At 36.2% G+C, this 26,446-nt stretch overlaps 1 protein-coding gene across 2 annotated transcripts in view; it reads left to right on the top strand.

Moving 5' to 3' along the window:
* The window catches only part of HYCC1 (hyccin PI4KA lipid kinase complex subunit 1), a 39,593-nt gene extending 24,350 nt beyond the window's left edge, over positions 1-15,243 (top strand). The window contains exons 9-12 of one of the 2 annotated variants that reach the window (XM_088150682.1): positions 1,012-1,103; positions 5,742-5,897; positions 12,471-12,767; positions 13,588-13,725. In XM_088150682.1, the coding sequence (XP_088006808.1) occupies positions 1,012-1,103; positions 5,742-5,897; positions 12,471-12,739 (517 nt within the window). In that variant the 3' untranslated portion in view covers positions 12,740-12,767; positions 13,588-13,725. Of the gene's footprint in view, positions 1-1,011; positions 1,104-5,741; positions 5,898-12,470; positions 12,768-13,587 lie in introns of both variants that reach the window. The other variant, XM_088150681.1, reaches the window with a different exon arrangement.
* The last annotated feature ends 11,203 nt before the right edge of the window (positions 15,244-26,446 follow it).

Raw genomic sequence — 26,446 nt, 5'->3', positions numbered from 1 at the left:
TTTTGGGAGGAGGTGATGGGTTTAGATTGGAAAGAGTTAAAGCATGAATATCCATACAAAACAAGCCACTTAATAGATTCATAATAACAGATTGAAAATGTAGGAGATTTGAACTACATCTATACTTTATCTCATCTATTTGATACTTGGTACTGCGTGTGTAAGAATGATGAATCTTTCTGGAAAAGTGTTGAGACTTCTACTGTTTGCAGAGCAGTTTGAATGAGAGTAACTGTTATAAATCTATTCAGTGAGTTGAGTTCATGGCCACCTTTAAATCAAAACAATACAGACAGGAGTAGATGTCAAACGGGTGGAATTCCATCATGCATGAGGCAAAGCTAGGTATTTTCAGTCTTTCTGGTTTGGATAGGGTTGGAGCATTTTCCTTTTTTTCTTTTCCTTTTTTCCTTTACTATTAAACTTAGAGTACAGTGCTGTTCTTTGCTGAAAATCTCAGGAAACAAAGCCACTGAATTTCAGTAGTGTGGTTAGAGAGGCTCTTGGGCTATAAAAAATGGGTATGGGGCAACAAATAATTCAGACCAGATCTGTTTATAATGTGCTACTTTTAAGTACTATGAAATATCATATCCTAGTTCTGTCATAATGGCCCATCCATTTCTATTGAATTCATTGTGGATGGGAATGTTACAAAGAAAGTCATAAAGAATCAATTGCCAATCCGATTGGAAGAAAAACATTTTTATTTTCCAAAACACTATAGCAGTTGCAATTTTATATTTCTTACCTAACATTACAAATGGCAACAAAATAAGATGACCCAGACTTGGTCAGATGGCTAGAAATAAAATATATACTTTAATCATTGAAATAATTTCCAAATACTACTAATTTTTTTCCTGAATGTATAATTTTTATATTGGTAATATCATAAATCATTTACTAAACATCTACTCATCAATAATATGCATGGCTATGATAATGAAAGAATAATCACACTATATTATAGCATGCAGTCAGTTTTCATTTTTTGGCTTAACATTCTAGTTATAATGGAGAATGGGATCTGGCTCGCAAAGCAATGGATGATGTTTTATACAGAGCACAATTGGAGTTATATCCAGAACCACTATTGGTAGGTGTTTTGTGTCAAATTCTTCTTTACAGTCATGTTTTTTCAATTTATTTTGATTATTTTTGTATCTTTAACTTATATAAAGTAATCAAAGTAGCTTATAACAAAAATATTTAAAATGTTTAAATAATTTAAAACAAAACACAGTCTCTGCAGATCAGAGTCTCATGGGCTCTGCAGCAGTTATAGCATTCCAGAAAAAGAAAAGAAGAAAAAACAGCTAACAAAAACAGATTCTTGATAGGTTGGATTATTTTTGTAATAAAGTATTTAGGTAGTGTAAAAATACAAGAACTAAATTGATATCCTAAGGCTGTGGAGTTTTGTATTAGACATCACTACCAGACTATCTGTGTCTTCTCTTGCATCATCACCACCACAAACTCTGATGTCACCATGATGTGTAAAGGGCTTTCCTGAATGATTTCTGTGGACAGGCTGTTTGTGTAGGAGCTGCCAGTAATTTAGTAACCCTGATTCTGTGCTGTAGAGGGCCTTAGGGGAATAATCACCATTTTAAAATGAACCTTGAACTGACTGGAAGGTAACGTTGAAAGAATAAAGCTAATCATCCCAACATATTTTTGCTCTGTTAGTTCACTGAGTTTGTCTACCACCTATATATTAAGGCAGCCAAAGAATTTTAAAATTTAAAATGGGAATGCAGAAATTATAAAAGAATAAATAATACATAGTCATTTCAAGCAACTCCTGGCCTCTTTAGAATGATGGCCAAGGTTTTTAATTCTTTTATTCTCCCTCTTAAATGTAACTGGTCCACCAGCTGCTCCTTTTGCTTTTAGGAACATAGGGCAATAGGGTAAAGCTGAATAAATGTAGTCTTGGTAACAGCTATCCCAAATTGTGAACCTGATTTTTAGAGAGAATATATTTCTGTCCCTGGGTAAGAGGTCTTATTGACCAACAACACTGTAGTGTTTTCTAGATTAAGATCCATTTGGTTAGCCTACATCAATGCTAATCTCTGATAACAGGTCAGAAGCTTAATTCCATTTAATGCAGGAGTGAGAAACGTGGCTCTCTGGGTATTGGGGAACTACAACTCCAGGAACCCCAATTATCATGGCCAATAATGATGGATACTGGGAGCTGAAATTCAATAGCATCTCCAGAGCCTGAAGTTCTCTGTCCCTTCCTTTGTGCATGTCAGAAGAGTGTATGTGTATATACATGTAACACATAAGAGAAACAACATATATGTCTTTAGCTGCCTTTGATACTTTTACTATAATTAATACATTGAACTTTGGGATATTAGTGTTGCCCAGAAAAAAAAGCTCCTATTTCTTCTTTATTGTTTCGTTCAGTATTATTAATGTAATAACTGTAATATGTAAACTGAAAATATATATGTGATTCATTGGCAAAATTGATTCCACTGTATTGAAAATTGATTCTACTGCATTTAAAATTGATTCTGGTTTAGATTGTTCTGCTGATAGATTAAATAGTAAGGCAAGTTTCTAAATGTCAGTGCCTTGTTGGTAGGAATAGTTTTTCACATAATTTCCCCAAACATTATGCAAATATTAGTGAAATAAAAATCTGTTGTTTTCCAAAAAGTAGTAAACTCTATCAGTGCTTTAAGAACATAGAAGAGGAAGGAAAGGCTATGCTATTCATGAACCTCCTTCTCGGATAACCAGCCATGTCCTAGTAGAGAGGTGGGAACATGCCCATAGGTCCTTTATAGTAGTAATGAACAACACGATGAAGGCTGCTGAGTATTTTCTGAAGACACATTTCCTGATTGCCCCCAGTCTTAGTTTCTGAGATGTAAAAGTTAATAGAGCAGCTGAAGTCTGGGAAGATGCCAGGAAGTAACCACATTGTACCAGAGTTATTTAAGACAAATGTGAAGTGGTAGGTTCCAATTTTGGCTTCTCTCTTCATGGACAGCTGTGATACCCAGTGATTGGGGTTTGAGTATTATAATTCCTATTTTTAAAAAAGGTGCAAGAAATAAGCTTGACAGTTACAGACCAATGAGTTTGTTGAGTATTACCAGCCAACTCTATGCTGGGCATTACAATGGAACCTTCAGATTGGATAGAAAATGAGTCATTTTTAGGTGAAGAGCAAGTAGTGTTTAGGGCAGGACATTGCCTATCACCAAGATTGTTCTAAAACCTAATCAACACATACTCCTTGGTGTTGACATCCTCTCTTTGCAATGCATTTATGGATTTTAGAAATGCCATTGGCTCTATCTCCAGAGACAAACTCTGGGCCAAACACAGGTGTACTGGCTCTTTCATTTATCAACACATTCCACAATAGCACATATGTGAGAGTTAGATGTGATCTGAATGGGGCAGACTGCAATAGCTATCCAAAAAGTTGTAAGACAGGGTTGTATTTTGGCATCCTTTTCAATTTCTAAATCAACACTTTAGCCAAAACTCTAGAGATGGTGCAACACCACCACCTAAAGTAGCTGATCTAAGCATTCCAATATTATTGTATGCTGTTGTAGTGTTGCTCTCAATGTTTTTGGCTTTAGGAAGGATTTGAGGGCATAAGCCCATTATTTTAGTGAATAACATTTAGATGTTAATTTTCAAAAGACTGCAGTAATGATATTTGCCAAAAAATTGAAGCTGCTGAAGTGGGTTATCAATCTTCAGATACATGGGGGTGGTATTCCATTCCTCAGGCAATATGAAATCAAAAATAGAGCACGTGACAAGGAGTGCAACAGCCATTTTGAATTATTTGGGAGTGGGGGAATTTCAGCAGTCATTATATTGTTCTAGGCAAAATCAACTTTTGTATGGTACAGAACTAGGCCCTTACTGTAATTACAGAGTGCTTAAAATCTAGATTTCTCAGAGCAGTTTGGCAACTTTTGAGGTGTGCATCAAACAAAGCTTCATAATTAGAGGCTTGAACGCTGAAGGTTGAAAGTGAAGCCTGGTTTACGTTTACCAATTATTGGTCGAAAATAATTTTGTCTTGATTGGTCTGATGCCTCACCTATTCATCAGTAATTTTCCATCCAAGAGTTAAAGCTGCATTCGGTAGTCTTTCCCTGACTTGCTTTTTTCCTTGTGCTATGAGTAAACAACAGTATCTGTAAGGCAACAATGTGAGGATATTGATCTTCAGCAAGATTTCCCCCTTATGTAGTGGACTCAGAGACTGATATTATACAAAGGACAGTATTTATGAAAGCACAATTTGATATGTTACAGTTCTACAGGGCAGATGTAGTCATATTGTACATAGTGTCTCTGCCCTTGTAGATCATGAAAATGTTTTCTGTTTATGTTGCAATTTTTATAGATGTGGTATAAATACATTACTCCAATTCTATCAAAATTCCTAGGCTGTTCAGGCCTGTGTTATTCTTTTAAACTTTTATCAGATAAGTGGAGCGTGACTTGAAGATGTGTGTGTATGTGTGTGTGTATTTACTGTCAAGTCAGTTTTGACTTTTGGCGACTGCCTGGACAAATCCATGCAGTTTTTCTTGGCAACATTTTCAGAAGCGGTTTGCCATTGCCTTCTTCTTAGGGCCAAGAGAGGGTAACTGGCCCAAAGTCACCTGGTAGGCATTGTGCCTAAAAGAGGACTAGATTCATGGTCTTCCAGTTTTTTTTAATGGGTGTGTATTAAGGATTTTGTTTGTTAACAATTAATATGATTGGCTTTTGGTTGTAATGTCTATCTATGCTATTCAAAGATATGGTTCATTAGTCACCTCTTTGTAGATTTTTGGAGAATTTTCCATTAGTTGCAACAGTGATGTTAACACTATAAGGAGAGAGATATGTTGGTCTTTATAGATTGTAACTTGGAGAGCTGTATACTAGGGTTATGCAGTGCTTTGGATTCAAAGGCTAAAAGATGCTTCAGAGTGCAATGGGTGTGAACACAACAGGTGTCTACAACTTAAACCAATGTTTTTTCCCCATGGGAACATGTCCTAAGGAATTGTAGATGGATGTTGTGTCCATACCATTGTTTTGTACAGTCCAAAGCACCTTTTTGCCTTCAAAATGGAAGCTTTGCTGTGTATATCTGCAAAACTCGATTAATCAGAAGCCAGAAATATTCCATGCTTCAGAGAACCAGCAATTTTTAGCAGGATTATTGAGAGCTAAGAGAAAGTTTCATCAACGGGAAACCAGCAATCTGTTTCTATTAGCTTGTTCATCAACTAACTAGCAGGAAAGTGTTTTTCTGGACTGCATGCAGACCACACATTTCCTGTAGTCCAAAGCATTGCTTTGTTATTCTTCCTAGTCTCAAAGATTTAAGTTGCTGAAAGAATGATTGCACAGAGGAAATAAATTGTCAGGAAAAAAAAATTCTGTATATTGTTTAGTGGGTGGCTAAAAAAAACCAAGATGAGAAAACATGATTATTAATGGCTTTGGCAATAGCTTTTAAGGCAAATGTTTTCTAATTGAAGTGTGTAATCATCTGAACTAAAGCCGTAATTATGAACAGATGGAAGTCAAATTGCTACCTCTCATGATTTTTGTCATATCTGACATAACGTTTTACGTTGATGCAATTCTTGATGTATGGTAAATATTGTTTCAGTTTGAAATCTGATGGTAATGTGACAATCTCACCCACATTTTATTTAATTATTGTTATTTTCTTTAGGTAGCTAATGCAATAAAAGCTTCATTGCCTCAAGGTGCCATAAAATCTAACAAAGAAGGTACAAAATGTATTCAGGTTGAAATTACTCCTACTGCATCTAGAATATCAAGAAATGCTGTGACCAGCATGTCTATTCGGGGCCATAGATGGAAAAGGCATGGTAAGAAGTTCAGTTTTGAAAATATTAGTTATAGCTAATTTTGTAAACATTGATATTTCAAGAATCGTTACACATGGAATCTCTTATAATTAGTATAAGAAGGCAGATTAACTTTTATGTTATTCTGTTTCTCTACAAAAAAAGTTTTATGGCTTTCTCAGTTTTCATTAGATAAATAACCTTGCAGTGCTTATTTTTCAGTTTACTGTACAGTATTTGTTGTACATTAATGTATACACATTATATTGAAATCCTGGTTTAATATATTCATTGCAATTTTGAGCCCTCATCATCTCATATCTAGAATTTGATCATAACTGTTTTATTCAGGTTGAAACTTTGTATCATCTTCATAAGAAGTCAAATATTACATAGATTTCTAGAGAAAAAGGGTAACTTAAAATGCCTTGTTTATCTAAAACTCCAACTTTCAAACACTACCAAATTATAATTATTCTTACTTTTATTATAATAATAGCTTAGCATTGATTATCACTATAAAGGTAGCTTAGTTAAGAATATACTGTACACCATCATCACCCTCCCCTAGAGTGTAAAGCATCTTGCTTTCATTTGTTAAACAGCACAATTAAAATTTTTATCAATATTTTGATTGTTAAAACGGATCCTCAGCATCCCCTTTTCTCACCAGATTATGACTTTAACTAATCCTGCAGAAAATTATATCATAATTTCATATTAAATAATCTTTTCAAAGTAACTGTTGATATGGTTGATTAATTATGTTATGCTTCTTAATCCAACATAAATATACATTACTTCAATTTTTTTATCACAAGCAGTATTTATAAGTATGCTGCCATTAATGAAAATTTTACCCTGATAATTTCACAGTGCTTTTGTTCTTAATGTACTATGTTGTGTACATTACAGATACAGTAAACATGTTTTCACTATGGAACTGCTAAGGTTTTTCTATTTCTTGATATAAAGTTCAGTACTAGAAAATGGATTCATAGACCCAATAATGATTTTGTAGCTTTGTAAGGTTTGTACAGAGTGGTTAGTAGTAGTAAATAACACTATCTGTTACAGTTAATTTGAGCACAAAGAAGATGCAGTTTTCTAAATAAACTGCAGCAGAGTTCTTTCCTTTTCCTTTTCTTATATTTTGATAAGTGATATGGCTAGTTGCTGTTTCTTTTTGCTATCTTGTTAGAGCTTATAATGGAATTATTGATTTATTGCTTAAATTCAGTAACTAACCTGTAGGATGACTATAGTCTTGTTTTTGTCTAGCTAATATAGTTTCCGTCATTTTATATAAGTGTAAATATATTGGTAGTCCAGAAAACATAAATATCTTGCACTTTTCAGACACACTTTTCAATGTTACCTTCCTGCAGGAGTCATGCTTGATGATACAGGTGCTGAAGTTCACGAGGCAATGGTTAGGACAAGTGTTTGCTGCAGCAGATAACAATAAGGCAAGAGGCTTGATAGTATTAGTAAAGCAACTGACTGCAATAAAGATGAACAGTTACCTTGTTAAGAAGAAGGATAATTTGCAAGGTATGCAAGCGTTGCTGCAGATTCTTAAGTATCCAATATACTGGGTGCTTTTCCCTTCAGGAAAATAATGTCATAATGGGACAAAATGAAGGGGAAATGTAGCACCATTTTGGCTCCTAGAGGAGAATTTTAGATCTGTACTTTATAGATCAATTTCCTATCAAACTACTCTAATTTATTATAAATACATATAAGAGCTGCTACATACTTTCTAATCCTGCTGGAAATGACCCTCCATCTAACAAGTTATTATCTAAGAATCTGGCTTCTTAGGAGAACAAGTTTAGAATTCTAGTTTAGCTAAACAAATATTGACTTGTTGAGTGTTCTGCTGGCAGCCCACTGGGAACAATAGGAAAATGTGCACCAGCATACTTGTCTGATTACTATATATCTACATTTTGAAGACTATTAGTTATCTGTGATATGTGAACCACAATGTGGAAGGAAATGAGGAGAGTTTTTTTTTTTAACATTGTTTTTAATTCAGAAGAAAGCAGTATTTTGCTTCAAGTTAAACTATAACCTAAAGGAGATTAGTATTTTCACTGTTAAAATTGTTTTCCACATTTACTACAATTAATGTGCTATTTATTAATGTGAAAAGAGGTGGCATCCTCTTGATTTTTCAACATTGCTATCTCAGTTTTTGAAGTTGCCTAGAAGGGAAATAGAAACCTGGTATTCTTCAGGTTCTTTGGACTACAGGTCCCCTAATTCTTTGAAACTGGCTATGTTGAAATCTTAAAACTTCTGGAGGTAGCAGGTTGATTACTTCTGAACTAAAAGGCCCTGATCACTGCTACTGCAGCTTAATCTAGCTATGCAGTTGTGAGATGGAATTATTCATTGACATGTATCATAGATATCCAACCAAAATACGAAGAAGCATCTTTAAGAAAATTATGACCCTGTGGAGAAATTATGTTTTGAGAAAAGGATATAGTTTCCTGATGTTTTCAGAAACATGCTTTATGCTCTGTCTTATTCAAAAGCACTGGTCTCAACTGATCATTCTTCAGTCAACTGAGTTCATATAGCTGCTATCTTAAAATTAGAAAGAATACTTGATACATTGTTTATTTTTCCTTCTGGAATATATTATAGAATAATTATTAAGAGTTTTGTGAGAATCTCTAGGAGGTTTAATTTTTTGCATCTACAGTAGCTGAAAATTCATGTTATATTATAAGATAAATTAATGCACATGTTGGTAAGGACAAAATTGAACAGAATTCTTAGATTATCTAAAATTTGTGCTTTGCCTTGGAACTGTGACACAAAGTACAGTTTGTAAGATATGGAAATCAAAGGAACTGTATTTAAATTATAAAAGTATACACTAGTGAGAATTTCATGGTAAACAATGATAATGTTAATTGAATCATTTTTCAGTACTTAAAAATGGTAGATAATTTAGTCTTTGTCAGTGTTAATGTTAACTAAAGAAAATTTTGAATTTCTGTCTTATTCATTATTTAATTCCAGTGGAACCATAAAATATATATTCTAAGAATATGAATATATATATATACACACACACACACACACACATATACATACACACACATACGCTATAGCATAGTGAGAAAAACAACTTAAATATAAATACCATCTGTAAGTTAAATGCTGTTAATTAAAAAACAAGTAGGTAATAGTTTCCTCCTGCCATTTGGCACTCAAATATTTACTTTTTTATTTCTATGTGCAATCTCAACAATTTTGTAAACTATGGTTTATGCACAATGCCTGGATTTGTACATGTGTAGTATGCGACCTCACCATTGCCTCAAGGCAGTTTCCACTTTGTCTGGCGTAGTTCAGTCATAGAAGAAGAAAAACATCTTTCATAATGCTTCCCTTCCTGTCCATTTCATAATATTCTGCAGAAAAGGACACAACTGAGACCTTACAACAGAAAACCACAACCCCTAAGGGTTATGAGGTAGACTTCTGTTAAGAGATAAACCAACCTTCAACAGTGGATGGAGATTTCAGGGAGAAGAGAGGGCTTTAAAAGAAGGATAAATACACTTTATTTCGGGAGGATGAGAAAGATGCCCTTTTCATTTTCTTCCCTAAAACATCAGGCATTTTGCAGTGTGGGACATGTCCACCCTGATCCCAGTCCTGGATTAACCATTAAGCAAAATAAGCATGCACTTAGGGCACCAAGGGAAGGGGGGCACTACAGAGTTTTTTTCCTCTAGTTATCATGCCCTTAACTTTTTCACTGCCACACTTGACTTCAATTTTCAGCACTTACTGAGTCTTAATGTCTTGTCAGTTAAGCAGTGGAGGAGTCGAGAGGCACCTATTGCCTATTCTCAAAATTGAAAGGCAATCAGTAACCAAAATGGGATGTTTATGGATATACTGTATCTGTTCTTATTTAATCAATTAATTTCAGATTCTTAAAAATCTTCCTAAAATATTTTCTCCTTTTTTATTTGAATTCTGTAACTAATATGTTAAGTCATTATTTTTCCATTTGATAGTCAGCTTAATTTGTAAAAATGGTTATGATGACTCAATACTTTCCACTTCCCTTTTCCTTTTCCTTTAAAAAGTGCTTTTGACTGTGTTTATATAGTCTCTATGCATATTTTTAATTTGGCAGAACATTCCATTTTTTAAGAAGATTTATGTTCTTGCTACAATTTTCAGTTTGTTAGAGCCTGCTTTGTCCCAAACTTTAGCCTAACTCATTGCCCCATTTATTCTTTAGCTGGTTCAGCTAAATCATCGTATATACTCAACTGTCTTTTACACTCTTGGTTTGCTTTACTCTTTTTTCCTCTTGCCATGTCCTTCTATTGTATATAATGACTTAGAAATCAATAAATTAAAAGTAATTTTAAATGTTCATACCTTTACTAGGGATGCACATTGGATTTTGCACCTTCATAGAAAGAAAAAGAAGTGTTGTGATGCTTTGCACTATGAAGCAATATAGAAAGACGGTTTGCAAAAAAATAGATAGCCCTCTGCCTAGTACTTTTAATTTTTGTTTCACATAAAACCCTTGAGAGAGGAGAGACAGGAAGGAAAGAATAATAGAGATGTCTATGCTATAAAGAAATTTCTTCAGTGGCTCCTCAGTCACATTAGATGTTCCAGTTTTGTATGCCACCCAGAGTCCATTGGAGTTAGGGTTCTGCTTACAAACTTTTCGGATTACAACCAGCTCTGGCCGCAAAAATTTACCTTGGTTTGCGAACTCCACCTCGGGGTACGAACCGGATCCGCGGCCATTTTCCGCCCTGCTACGTGGTCCGCGGCCATTTTCCGCCCGTGCCACGTGGTCCGCAGCCATTTTTCCGCCCGTGCCACGTGGTCCGCAGCCATTTTCCGCCCGTGCCACGTGGTCCGCGGCCATTTTTCCGCCCGTGCCACGTGGTCCGCGGCCGTTTTTCCGCCCTGCCGCGCGGTCCGCGGCCGTTTTTCTGCCCTGCCGCGTGGTCCGCGGCCGTTTTTCCGCCCTTGACGCGTGGTCCGCGGACGCCGGAACGGATTAACGGTAATTACATTGAACCTAATGGGAAAATTTGCTTTGGGTTGCGAACAAATCGGGTTGCGGCCAGAGTCACGGAACAGATTAAATTCGTAACCCGAGGTACCACTGTACTTCTATTGCAGTACATTAAGTATACAACTCTGAGGTCATTGTAACTAGCCAAATGTGTGCTGAAAGTAGCAACCATCAAGCATTCCATAATGTGATATGTGAGATATAGATCATATGTGTAAAATGCACAATGCCTTCATGAATTAGGGCAATAATAATATAATCTATTTATTTCAAAAGAAGTGTTTCTTTTTCAATAGTATCTTCCTATAAATCAAACTCAAGAACTTAGAGATCCATAACAGAAAGGACTTGTAATATATATTTAAAAGATCTATTATTTACAATATTTTATACATTTTTATTGATGCTTATTGCTTGCATTGGAAATTGTGCTATCATTAGTTAAGCTACTGTGCAAGTTTTATAAGACAAGGGCAGGATATGACTGTTAGAAGTAACTTTCTAGAATTTATTGAACAAAAACAAAGTATTTTGGAAACTGTATTGATTTGATTAAAGCATTACTTTGTTTAATCTGCAATTTATTTGATAGTTGTATTTATTTCTGATTGTTTAATAGGAATAGAAAGCTATGGAGGTATGTGGTATAAAGTATGCAGCACTCACACATGGCCTGATCCCTAGTCTCAGTAAAGCCTTATTTGTCTTTCCTACTTCCCAGCATATATATGGGCAGTTCACCAAGAAAGTCTGGGAAATGGGAAAATTGACTGCACATTCTCATCTCTGTAGTTTGCTGCCACTGACAACAAGATAAATGATATGGACACTGGTCCCTGTGAGGAAGCACTGCATTCTATAGTAGAGCCTAGAGAGCAAGAAGGGGAGGTTTTACATCTGTTGGGATTCAGAGAGATAGAAATCCTTGAACTTTCAGAAAATTATTTTTCTTTTAAAATGTTTAGAATTTGAATCTGCATATTCTAGAAAATTGTCCTATTTTTATAGTGTAAAAATAGTTCAGAAGCAGTGTTGAACGTGACACAATTATTGGTTTGGTTCTGAGATATCAGTGTATATTTTACCAAGTAAAATATTTCTTATACTGATAGTGGATATATTTCAAAAGTAACTTTGGAATAAAAGTAAATTTATTTATATATTGAGCTACTTTAGTATGTAGCAGGTACTTTTTTTTTCAGTTGTGCTCAACTCTAAAGAGTTTCATTTTCTATTTTATTGTGATAGAGTATTTATTTATTATTTAATGCAACCTATGTGCCACTCCATTTTCAGAAAGACTGTATGGTTTATAGTATCTCTATACTTATCATAATATAAGAACTTCCTTTTTACTAATAACAACAGGCCAGGAAGTTAAACCTCTGACTTTGCAACCTTCAGACTATTAGTTTTTTGTCCGATTTGTGTCTTTTTGTTTGTCTCCATGGTTTTTGTTTCAGCCATCTTTTTTCTTTCTTTTTTGTCTTATCCATCTTTAATTCTAGAGCAACCAGATAATACTAATGACACTACTGAATCGGGCAACTTTGTTATACCCGAGATTAGTGTCACAAATGTGGCTGGAGAGAGAACCGGGAATGGGGAAAAAAACAGAATACCAGGAGAGAGTGATGGTCAACATATTCAGGGTGTGCAGGAAATTCCTACAGAGCCTAGAGTTGACAGCAAAAGCTTGCCAGAGATCAGGAGGCAAAAATCTGTAAGAAAAATTATGGAAGATGGAATAAGCTCACCTGGCAGAATGCAATTTTAGCAGAGCGCTTTGTAGCTACATTGAAAAGGTATCAGTTGAAAGGGTCACGGCTGCATGTTTTGAGGATTTTAGTATTCAACCACAGAAATTTGCATGTACTTTTAGTGAAACACAACTGCATGCTTTGCACATAGAGCTGATCTCTGTGCTCTACACATTGATAGCATGCTGAGAGCAAGTAGATTACCTTAGCTTGGGAAACCACACTGAGAGACTTCAAATTGCCATAATGCTTAACTTGGGCTTTTCAGTTCTGAATCATTCCAACATTTTTATTTTACACATTTGAAATAACCCTTTCTTCCAAGAGTACATAAATAATGTGAATTTATTTTAATGTTTTCCCATCTGTAATGTTATGAACTTATGCTCCAGTGTGTTAGGTTTCCAGACTCATCACCAAATGTAACTCTTTAGTGCAGAATGTGACCATTCAATCCTTAAAATAGGAAACACCACTGGATTTGCTAAAAATGTGACCACCTGCAGGTGATGCCCTATTGGCTATTCTGGTGAATATTAGAATTCTGGCTATTCTATTTCCATGATTATTTTGCTGTTCATAGTATATAGATACCTTTGCTCATATCTGGGTTTATTCCTCTTTCTAGCTATTATAGATCTAACCTCTTCTGAATCTTGCATGAATAACAGGCGCTTTTAAAAAATCACTACAAAATGAGATTGTAAGCATGCTTTTTGGTTTCATTGTATTTTATTGTTGTGATAAATTACATTGATTATAATAGATGATCTTCTTGCCTGCTCTTAAATATTTTGCTTTGTGCTTGAATAGAAAGATCTGTCAGGATCCAGTGAAATATATACAGCCTTCTTTCTCTATGCAGGTAACGAATTAGGAATTCCAGAAGAAGAATTAATAGAAGTATCTGAAGTTGATGAAGGTTTTTACTCTAGGGCTACTTCTACTACAAGTCATTCTACTTCATCAAAAAGTAGCAACAACACCAGTAATAAAACAATAATGGGCAAGAGTCAACGAAGGCCTGGAGGAAACAAAGTTGGAGGAAAAGAAAAAGAAACGACAGCTGAATTCTACAAAGAACATTTATCTCGCAAACAAAATCAAAGGGCAATGAGTGAAAATCTAGAGCTTCTCTCTTTAAAGAGGCTGACCCTAACTAGCAGCCAGTCCTTGCCGAAATCAGGAAGTCATAGCTTGGCTAGAACTAGCACCACACTTTTTAGTAAATCCTTTGAGCAGGTCAGTGGTGGTGTTATCCCAAGTAATCACAATGGCACAGAAACAAATAGGCTTTCAGTGTGTAGTTTGCAAGAAGGGAATTTGATATTTGAAACTGAAAGAATAGACCTTCCTGTTTCAAACAAACAGACTAATCAACAGCGGTTACCTACTATCAGCATTACTCTCTCAACAGATTAATAAACACCTAGCAAATGTTGCAGTGTAAAAGAGGGGCCATTCAATGATGGTACCACATGTTAGGATCCCTCAAGCTCTTTTTTTAATCAACTAAATTGTTTCAAAAGTTACTTTTATTTTAAAATAGTTGCCTAAATTGTTTGATGATTAAATATTAAAATGGAATAGCATGGATCATTCTGTAAATACTTTACAGTATTGATGTTTCAATATGTGGGACATTTTAGGAATTAATTTGCTCAGCAGATAAGTTGTACTGGAAAATGATTACATGATAGACCTCTATCCGATGAAATCTTTAATATTGTGCTATTTCTGGATTCTGAACTTTATTTCAAAAATAATTGGCTGGGGCCTAGAATTGGTTTGTCAGTTCCATAGTCACAGCAAGAACATTCTTTCTTTGGTCCCCTGAAAAGGGTTATTCTAAGTGGCAGCTAGTATCTGGAAAACAATATTCAGTTCTGTGCACATAATCTGTACCTAAATAAAACAATGTGCCACTATTGTGCCATTACTGAACAATGTTCAGACTACTATTTTCAAATTACAACTTAAATTACTGCTACAGTATTCAAGTGTACGTAAATTTTTTCTGCCCTGTGTAGTAACCGAGCAATGAATACTTTTTTAGTATATAGTGTGTACATATTATTATTTTCTAGAGAAGAGAATAATAATATTTTTTTATCTTTTCCACCATACCAGCCCTGGACTGCTAATACTTTGTGCTGGCCTATCTTGATATGATTGACTCAGCTGCCACCTGTATATTGGGTGTCACATTTATACCATGACTAAAATGGGTGTAATTCAGTGTTTGTATAGCTTTAAGTGTACAGCTTGTAGTGTTGTAAAATAGTACTTTGGGCTTAGGATATGGGTCTCTGTATAGGCCTAAAATCTAGTGCACAAAAGATGGAAGAGGAAAAAGTTACTAATTTCTCCTTTTCATCTGTAGAGGGCTACAGTTCTACTTTTATAGTGCCGGTAAGTTCAAAATGATTTGAGGGAAACTAATTTTTCGGCCCTGGAGTCTGTAAACCCAACCAAGAAACAATAGTGGCTTCTATTTTCTTCTGAAAATTGAATAGAGAGATTCATCTTAAATATTTTACTTTTTTTTAATTGAACAGTAGCATGGACTAGAAATATTTTTTATTTTACTCCTTTCATCAAACTAGTTTTAAAATTGCATCACATTTAAGTAGTAAACTTTACCACTATATGGGAAGTAGGTTATGGCTGTGGCAAACGTTAAATACTTTGGAAGGGCAAGATTTAGTTTTGTCTTCTAAAAATACAGTGTGGCATTTCTTTTGCATAGCCATGTTAACAATTCTCCCAAATTTGTGACCTCTTCCTCCCCTAGTTTCAGCAATTAGATACTCTAGAACAACTTCTAGGGGATTACTGGATGCATAAGAACAGGGGAGAAATTAGCATCACACTCTAGTGTGAACAGAAGTGCTTCCTGCTTGTTCATGAATCGTTGGATCCGTAGCATAGCTGCCAAGTGCAACAGTAGCACTGCTTATTTTTACTCCTCCCACCTGCTGCATTTTGCAGTGTTGCTTTTCAATCAAAATACTTTCTAACAAAGGTTTTATGCTTCTCTGGCTTTAAGCAAGAAGCAGCTTGATACACTGCTTTTATATTAACTATACCATGTAGTTAGAAATTCTATTTGTATTCAAAGAGACACTTTTCAAATTTCCAGAGATCCAATTTTTTAATAAAAAGTAGCTTTTTTGGTAATTGTTTGTACTGTATTAGACATTTTTGGAAACACTTTTCCATTTTCTGGAATATCTGAAATTTAAAATGGACAGAACCTAACTGTAACCTTAATTTAATTTTATGAAATCTCGGGGATACCTATTTCAACAGTATTAATATGCTTTATCCTTAGTAATTTACACAATTTTCTATACATTTTATGGTATTCTAGCATTGTATTAAAAATTTATTTGATATAAGTAGAAGAAATTAGCTTTTGTACAGGAATATACAGCCATTGTAGATGAAAGCTATTTAATTTTTTCTTACAGTTCATTATTTACAATTCCACATGATGGTTCTTTAAATGTTTACAGTACTAAAGTTTTAGGACTATAGAAAGCATTTTTGTTTTAATAAAAACAGCTTGTTCTTTTTGTACATTCAGATAATTTAGACTTTCCCCAAATGCTGCAACAGATAATGGAATAACAGATCTATAAAGTTAAGTTGCTTGAGTGTCTTTGAATAAGGATATATGACAGTTGTCTATTCTACATGCTGATATACATAAATGTATTGTGCATATGCACAGTTAATTATTTTTATGCATAATCAAAATATGAAGCTAGAGTGAAAACCCAGAAAATATGCAATAGTCTTAACATATACAAAATGAAGAGTAGATTTTCCCAGTGCATTATTCATAAATATTGATAATTTCTTCAAACGTTAGCTACACTTGCTAAACCATGAGTCCTTTATACAATCCTATCACTGAACAGGAAACCAGTTTGACATACATTGTACAATTCTTATAAATATAATTGTTACCATTTTAAGAATATGAAAATTGTGCAAATTTCACACTATAAACTAAGATGAGGAATACTGTCTTGAGCTTTAACTTTCTATGCTCAAAATGCCTGTGGTAGGCCTAAATCTGGAAAAACTGTCTGGTGTTAAATTTCAGGAACAGAAGACTCCAGTAACGGCAGCTTCTGTTCTGGAAAAGGATTGTATTATTCATACATTATTATATTTTAAACCTACACAGACTTCAGTGTTTGAAGTCTAGTTGTATCACATCAGCCATGGAATAGAATATCATTTTGACTTTGATAGCTAATTGTGTTTGACTAATAATTATTTATAAATATAAAAATCTGGATGCTTGGGTAATTGGAAACCTGGCTTCAAAAAGCTTTGAAAATTGCCAGAGGCCATAATTGGTGAACATTTCAAATTGTCTTAAAAGTTGTTTCATTTTGAGTATTTTCTATAACTTAAGAGCAATGTTTTATTTATTATTTACAAAAATAGTTGTAAACTCAGTAATCTATTATTGAGTTGTGAAATCTGGTGAACTTTTTGTCCAAATAGTTTGTTTTATTATGGACTAAAATAAGCTATCAACAAAGGAAAAACATAGAATGCATTCAGTGATCAACACAAACTCAGAATAGATGCATATAGGAATTTTGAAAAAAGGAAATTATGTAACAAACATAACCCCAAAGTTGTTGATGTATTGCTTGAAAATCTTTTTCCTTAGGTTTTAAAAAAAATGTTGATAAACAATACATATCAACAATCCATTACTGGCAATCAATTGTTGATTTCTCTTTCCAATGTAGTATAATAACTTTTAGCCAACCTCCAAAAAAATGTATAATTTCTTATATTTTGATAGATTTGAAATTCATGGGGATATACAGTGGGGCAAAAAAGTATTTAGTCAGCCACCAATTGTGCAAGTTCTCCCACTTAAAAAGATGAGAGAGGCCTGTAATTTTCATCATAGGTATACCTCAACTATGAGAGACAAAATGGGGGAAAAAATCCAGAAAATCACATTGTCTGATTTTTAAAGAATTTATTTGCAAATCATGGTGGAAAAGAAGTATTTGGTCAATATCAAAAGTTCATCTCAATACTTTGTTATATATCCTTTGTTGGCAATGACAGAGGTCAAACGTTTTCTGTAAGTCTTCACAAGGTTTTCACACGCTGTTGCTGGTATTTTGGCCCATTCCTCCATGCAGATCTCCTCTAGAGCAGTGACGTTTTGGGGCTGTCGCTGGGCAACACGGACTTTCAACTCCCTCCAAAGGTTTTCCATGGGGTTGAGATCTGGAGACTGGCTAGGCCACTCCAGGACCTTGAAATGCTTCTTACGAAGCCACTCCTTCGTTGCCCGGGCGGTGTGTTTGGGATCATTGTCATGCTGAAAGACCCAGCCACGTTTCATCTTCAACGCCCTTGCTGATGGAAGGAGGTGCTCCCTCAAAATCTCACGATACATGGCCCCATTCATTCTTTCCTTTACACGGATCAGTCATCCTGGTCCCTTTGCAGAAAAACAGCCCCAAAGCATGTTTCCACCCCCATGCTTCACAGTAGGTATGGTGTTCTTTGGATGCAACTCAGCATTCTCTCTCCTCCAAACACAACAAGTTGAGTTTAGACCAAAACGTTCTACTTTGGTTTCATCTGACCATATGACATTCTCCCAATCCTCTTCTGGATCATCCAAATGCTCTCTAGCAAACTTCAGACAGGCCCGGATGTGTATTGGCTTAAGCAGGGGGACACATCTGGCACTGCAGGATTTGAGTCCCTGGCAGCATAGTGTGTTACTGATGGTAGCCTTTGTTACTTTGGTCCCAGCTCTCTGCAGGTCATTCACTAGGTCCCCCCATGTGGTTCTGGGATTTTTGCTCACTGTTCTTGTGATCATTTTGACCCCATGGGGTGAGATCTTGCAAGGAGCCCCAGATCAAGGGAGATTATCAGTGGTCTTGTATGTCTTCCATTTTCTAATTGCTCCCACAGTTGATTTCTTCACACCAAGCTGCTTGCCTATTGCAGATTCAGTCTTCCCAGCCTGGTGCAGGTCTACAATTTTGTTTCTGGTGTCCTTCAACAGCTCTTTGGTCTTGGCCACAGTGGAGTTTGGAGTGTGACTGTTTGAGGTTGTGGACAGGTGTCTTTTATACTGATAACAAGGTCAAACAGGTGCCATTACTACAGGTAATGAGTGGAGGACAGAGGAGCCTCTTAAAGAAGTAGTTACAGGTCTGTGAGAGCCAGACATCTTGCTTGTTTGTAGGTGACCAAATACTTATTTTCCACCATGATTTGCAAGTAAATTCTTTAAAAATCAGACAATGTGATTTTCTGGATTTTTTTTCTCATTTTGTCTCTCATAGTTGAGGTATACCTATGATGAAAATTACAGGCCTCTCTCATCTTTTTAAGTGGGAGAACTTGCACAATTGGTGGCTGACTAAATACTTTTTTGCCCCACTGTAGCCTAGAAGACCATAACCATCTTTAACATGATCATTTGATCCAGAGTTAACTATCTTGTTAATGTCTGCCCAAAACAAACATTAATAAGACCATATAGGGTAATATTCCAACTCCTGAGTTACATTTCCAGTAGCAAAGTGACTGTATCCAATACTGAACATTCTCTGGGGCATTCAGTAGAAATGAACCAATTTCTTATAGTATTAATGGCGTAGTATCATTTAAGATAATATGAAATTAATTTCACACTATTTAATGCAAGTCTGCATTGGTTTACTAGGCAGGACATTCCAACACATTATTCCAGAGTCACATGAATAGTATCAATTTCATCTGCTTCCGTTAAAGAAGTGTCAGAGTTAATGGAACTCAACAGTGTAGGGAGTAAGTTAATCTACAGTAGGGGGAAAAAGGCTTGGATATTTTTGTTAGCTTGTTTTGTTTCCTTGTGATTAACTTTTAACAGTAAAATTAGTATTAATGAAACATTTCCCATAACTTTGGAAGAGCACAATGTATTGAAATATTTTAGCAGACTATTACTAAGGTATGCATATTTTGATTTAGTGCAAAGAATATATGAATAGATCTTTTTGTGACTGACATTCTTAGTTTTCATATTTTAAACTTAAAATGAACTAGACTTTTCTGTGGTTCAGTAACTGTAGCCTTTTGTAAAGCTCCATTTTTATTTATTGAATATATGTATCAATTGGCTGTGTGAATTTTTAAATAATTTGCCCTTTATAAGGATGGATGAATGCCAATTAATAAACTCTATTAACAGTATGAAAGAATAAAATGTGTTACTCACTTTTATAGTGTACATTTGTGAATATATCCTGTTTTATTAACAAGCTGTTTGTTTTCTGTATTTTAATAAATGAACTGTTTACTTTGAGTTTGTATTTCTAAGATAAAGCTATCATGTGAGAGGGCAACATTGATTTACTTGGTTTGAAATACTATTTCTAGCTGCTGAAATGGTTTACATTTACGATGATGATGATGATGATGATGACGATGATGATGTAAGTAGCTGTCATGTTGGATTATGAGCAGCATTGGAACTGCAAGAGGTGGTAGACTAACCCAGCCAGTCATGGTCTCAATAAAAACCAGACCTCTGTTTTTGTTTGCTTTTTGTTTCATCCATAGCTTACTGCTTATTTATTTCTATCCCTCCTAAGGTGCCAGAGCAAGGTAATAACCACAAAGCAAAAATTAAACTAAAACCAACAATAAACCAATCATATTTTAAAACATGAGGTACAAAAATCAAAAGAAAAGCTCATTAAAGACACTGAAAAAAAGAAATAGGGAAATTGAAATAGTTACTCCATAAATTCCTGATTAAGCAGGCATGTCATCAGCTACTTTCTGAAAGTAAATTGCATGAGGCAGTTGAACCTCTCTCAGAAAATAAGTTTCGTAACTGGGACTTTCACTGAGAAGGTCCTATTCTTGGTTGTCACACTGAGCCAACTAACTACCAGTGGGACATAGATAGGGCCTCTGGCTTAGCTTAATGCACATGGTATTGGGGGAGATGATCTTTTCAATAGCTGGGCTTTAAGCTATTCAATATAAATTAAATAAAATGGTACTGACAGCTCATAGGACACCAGTGCAGCACTTTCAGTAGTGGTATATGACCCCCATTTAGTCACCCAACTTAACTGGGCAGCTGCATTGTCCACCAGTTGCAGCTTTGAACTATCTTCAAGAGCAGTTTCATGAGAACTGCAGTGTGCTATATTAACACGATCAAGAAATACAGCATTGAGGCTATATCTTAGTCTGGGAAAGGCTGTAGCCTCTGCACCCGAGCTTACCTCAACACTTGTGCCTCTAGTGACAGATTGGAATCATAGAACCCTAAGCTATGTAGCAGCAGCTTTGCAGAGAGGACCAACACACTGATACGGACTTTACAGAAGGCTCTGACTAGGGATAATTCTGTGTGGTACAAAGTGGCTTAGTAGACCAAAGGCTAAGTCATGCAAAGGGCAGAGTTGTGTGTGTATCATCTGTCTATCTAGAATTGTAGCACAATTGCTCGGTTGGTCACTGTACAGTATAAACTAGGAAAGGAAGAGTGGCTTACCAAAGGGTAGTTTCTAATGTGCAGTTAAATAGAGGTGTTCAAGCAAATTAACTGCCAATATCTGAGATCTCTAAATCTGTGTTTTAAAAGAGCTGCACTAAGGAGCCAAACTATCTGGCTGGAAACAGAAATGTGATGTAGACGCTGCCTGACTCCAGAGTGCTCTGGATGGCTTAAAAAAACAACATACACCTCATACATCACCTGATACTGCCCTGCATGATCCCTGGCTCCGTCAGCCCCAGATGCCTGATTGCTAGTCTCCTCCTGAGGCTGCTGTTTGGGGCCTCTGGAGTGGCGCTCTCCCTGATGTTTGTCTGGTGTATCCCAAGCAGCATCTTCAAGCTTGGACTCTTCCAAACCTGAGCTGGCCATGACAGTCTTCTTTCAAGTTGTTTTGTTTTGTTTTCTTCCCTGTCTAGCCTATAGTCCTGGGATTTCTTGGTCCTCCTTCCAGGTACTAACCAGGTCCAATCCTACCTGGCCTTTTGAGATCAGCCAATATCATAGTATTTGTCAGCCCTTCAAGGTAAGCCAGGTCAGGAAAAGACACTACAAGAACTACTGGGATTCTGTTGTTACAGGGTAAGGAGAAAAATCTTGAAAGCCTGACACAATGACTCTTTCCCTCCCTCTTATACCAAAGAAAGTCAACACAGGGCAATCTTCATCTTCATCCCCTCCTGTCTTTCTGGGCTAAATTGATGTTTTCATAACAGCTGGCTCATTCCTCATTCAAGACTGTCTCCATACTCCTGTACATGGTGGTGTTCAAAATCAGACAAGGTCAGTGCTAGAGATATAATGAAAAATGTATCCTTTGACTTAAAGGAGGGATTTGAAGCTAGTAAGAGCTGGCATCATAGAAATGATCACAGAAATAAGCAGCTTTAAGCATATGAGGCAAAAAAAAATGTGTGCAGAAAATCTTACATGGTAGAGTTGGAAGAGGAAAGAGACATGTAAGAGAGAGGTGAGGAACCATGGAGAGAGAGCAATAGAGCAGAGAGAAATCTACAAAAGAGCAGAGCAGAACAACAGTTTCACTGTCTTTTAAAAAGAGAAAATATACAACTTGGTAACAGTATAAAACCATGATGATGTCCTGTTGAATCGCATGGAAATTGGGTTGAAACTAAGAAAACAAATCCAGTTGTGAACTTTTACATTGGGGAAATATACATAAACTGCTTTTATAAATTATAGACTGACTTGGCAATGTTACATGTAAAGGGATTATAGGATTGCAATCTGTAATAAACTGAACCCAAATTTGTAATGTGATTCATTTAAAAAAAAAAAGCCATTTTGGGCTGCATTTAGAAGTTTCCAAGCCTTAAGATCAGTTCTACTTTATTCTGCAAGGCTCAGGGTTTCAACTTGTCCTGAGCACTCTAAGGAAAATTAAGACAAATTAGGGCTGATTTCCATGGTCAGAAGTATGTTCCAAAGAGAGAGATGTCTATAAGAAGTGGATGTGCTTAGAGATAGAAGTTAGGTTTTTCACATATTGAATTTGAATTGACAAAACATCCTTACAAAACTTTCACATCCCCTCCATCACTTCTGAAGTGTACCATTTTCATCTCATATACACACACAGGCTGGGATAAGCAGAAAGGGGGAGGCCCTGAGATGCTTGCTGTAACTAGGACAATTATTCCTAGCGCCAGACTTGCAGTAGGAGTAATTTATCTTTCTGCCAGACTGTTGGTTTCTAATTAGTAAAGATACATTTCTCCCCCATTCTGCTTTGGAATTATGTTCTTGAATATATACTTACATTTGAAACCATTAAATACACAGAAAATAATATCAGTTTCTCATATTTTAGGACAGTGTTTTTCAAACTTGGCAGCTGGCTGACTAGGGAATTCTAGGAGTTCAAGTCTTAAAATTGCCAAGTTTAAAGTTCAAGGAGTTCAAGTCTTAAAGTTGCCAGAAAAACACTGTTTTAGGACTTTACATTCTAACCACAGGGTTAGGTTTGGTAACATGCATATACAGTAACCATTGCTTACGTATGGTAATTGGGACCAGAAACTCTGTCAATAAGTGATGTGGTTGTAAAGCGCAACATCACCTGACCGCATCGACTTACAATGGCAGTTCTGGCAGTCCCAGTTGCATTGTTAGGCGAATCCAGCATGGTTGCAGCATCCTGCGGTCATGTGATTGCCATTTGTGACCTCCTGGTGGCTTCCCTATTGACTTTGGTTGTTGGAAGCCAGCTGTGAAGTTGCGATGGATGCAACTACAAGGACCGATCATAAGTCGTCCTCATTCAGCACCATCGTAACTTTGAACAGTTGCTGAATGAGTGGTTGTTAACTGAGGACTACCTGTATTTCAAAAGTAATACAGGTAGTCCTTAACTTACAACCACTCATTCAGCAACCGTTCAAAGTTACGACTGTTGAAAAAATGGATTTACAACTGGTCCCCAAAGTTATGGCTGTTGCAGCATCCCTGCAGTCATGTGATCAAAATTTGGGCACTTGGTAGTTTGCCTGCACTTACAATCTCAGGGGGACTTCAACTCCCATCTATCCCCCCCCATCTCTGCCCTTTTGGCCACCCTGCACCCTGCCTTGCAGGGTGGCAAGCAGCCCCAGAAGTGTGTGGCTCTGGGGCTGCTCACCACACTGCAGCCCAGGAGCTTCTTGGTGTCCCAAAGCCGCAGCCACCCCTGGAAGACTCAGCCACCCCAGCCCGCCCCTGCAAGCCCCAGCACCTGGAAGCCCCAGCAAGTGTCAGCAAGCATTCATTTGCCCAGCTGCCTTTTCTCCCACTTCCCTGCACCGACCTTTTGCCTTTTGTGCCTGGCTGCCGTGGCCAAAGCAAAGTGCCTCACTGCCTTTGCTGTCTCCTTTTCGGACCCAGCTTCTCCGGCGAACATTTCCTACATGTGGCTCCCTGAGCCTTTGGAAATCTGCACTGCCTTCAGAAAGCTGTGCTGTCTTTTTGAAGGTTTTCCAAAGACAGAACAGCTTTCCAAATACAAAGTGGAGACCCATCTAACAGTAATGACAGAGTCTGTTCTCCTGTGAGCGCTCACATGGCTTTTGGCTAGTCTCTCAGATCTGTGAAGTTCAGTTTTCTGATCCTGGATCTTCATTAAGTGCATCTGCCCCAGACTAAGTGACCACCCTGAATTACTGTCAGTGGGTATCTGCTCCACCACTATTTTCTTTCCTGGTTCCACAGAAAGGGAGACCCAAAGGAGCCTCAGTCAGCACTTTTGCCTTTCAGTTCCTTTCAACTGGAATCCAAACCAAGTTCCATGTATGCACATTTTTTTCTCCCCTTTGCTTGTACTGTTTTCAAAGGATTGGGCTGACCAGCATCTTGTTTTTTAAAGGGACTTCTTTCTTTAAAGTAAAGATTGTTGATTGTGGAGAAATACTCACACTGTAAGATCAAGAGCTCAATTTTTTCCTAGTCTTTCTAGTCCATCCTTGTAAACTCACGCTTTACATCCCGAAATCCTCTTTAGATCTCATGGTCAATGAAGTCACTAGAAGTCAAGCTTGTACAGTATTAAAGGATACTTTACTTAACATCAAAAATCTAATCAATATGTATCCAGTAACTATCTGTTACTCAACAGAAAGTTCACAAGAAAAGTTTGAGCTATTAACTTACTGGATGCATTTAATACAAAAGGATATGAAGAAAAGGAGAGAGCATGCTTTGATCTGACAATTGTTTTCCCAGAAATTTAAAATATTAATAATTGTTTCTTAAAGAAATACTTCTAATACTGCTTCTCCTTTTAGAAAATCCCAAAGGAATGATAAAGCTGTCCCTCCATTATACTTTAAATATATAGTAACTTTCTTGCATTTTTGTAATTTTTATTCTGACTTTATTATTCTTTTTAATTTACCTTTGGATCACACGCCCATGCATACACACAAACACACACCTTGAAATTCTCTGCAATTATAAGTAGCCAAACATGATTTGAAAAATAAAATAACTGGGGTTTTTTTGCTATCAATTATGTATTTATGGGGCTCCCTGTACAATAAATGCAGAGTTTAATTCAAGTCTGCCCTCCAGTGGTTCCAAGAAAGAGTTATCTTCTATTGCTTAGAGCAGTATTTCTCAACTTCGGCAGCTTGAAGATGTGTGGACTTCAACTTCCAGAATTCCTCAGCCAGTATGGCTGGCTAGGGAATTCTGGGAGTTGAAGTCCACACATCTTCAAATTGCCAAGGTTGAGAAATACTGCTTTAGAGATATATAGAATTATAATTCTATCAAGGAGATTGGCTGACAGACTTTACATTCCAAAGCATCTCTGGTGTATACAATATTACAGTTATGAGATACTTATTAAAACTGTCTTCATTCTTCTGTAGCAGGATTTCCAAATACTGTAATTTCACTAGCTGAAAGTAACTGATGAACACTCAAAATTCAGAACTGTGTCCTTTAATTCTATGTAATATGACACTTATAAAGAGTTGCCATTTCAACAGAACATATATAAATAAGTAAACTTTATTTACAGTCAAAGACCAGCTGTTACACAATATAATCAAAAGAACAATAAAAGATAAATATAATTGCAGACAATAGCCTGAATATTATTTAGCACTGATTAGAATTAGGAAAACAAAAACATGCATTAAGCCCAGAAAACAGAGAAAGTGTGAGAAAGAAGCTAAAACTGGCTCTGTCCTAATTCCTTGGGTTATAACGAGGGAAGAGAAAACACAGTCAGGCTATGAAGTGTCTGTTATTACAGCCCATAGCAAGAAAATATAGTTCTAGTCAAACTAGTAGAATCTGTTTCCTGACCTGTCCTACTCAAAGGGTTGACAGGCATGTCCCCATCAGGATTCCATTTTGCATGCATTTTTTTTTCTTTTTTTCTTTTAGTTTTGGTTTGTTTTTGTTTTTTTACAGTAGTTGTTTATTTATGATGCCGAGTATGTAATTTCTCCCTGAGGAAAAACATTTTGAAAAGAATCTGGATCAATCAGAATATATGGATATTCACAATTTGCTAAAGGAGTAGTGATTTGAACAAAAGCATCTTCTAACTTTATAGCTGAACAAGAGCTTTTAGGTTTTAAAGCAGGGTTGCCCAAACTGTAAGGTGTACTTCCCTTGGGAGATGCAGAAAGAGTCCAGGGGAGGCATGAAGATT

The sequence above is a fragment of the Python bivittatus genome, unplaced genomic scaffold (assembly GCF_059951505.1).
Source record: "Python bivittatus isolate LINGU-HERP-01145 unplaced genomic scaffold, Pbiv_v1 ctg000610_np1212, whole genome shotgun sequence".
In the NCBI taxonomy this organism is placed as follows: domain Eukaryota; kingdom Metazoa; phylum Chordata; class Lepidosauria; order Squamata; family Pythonidae; genus Python; species Python bivittatus.
This window is presented reverse-complemented; position numbering and strand designations above follow the sequence as displayed.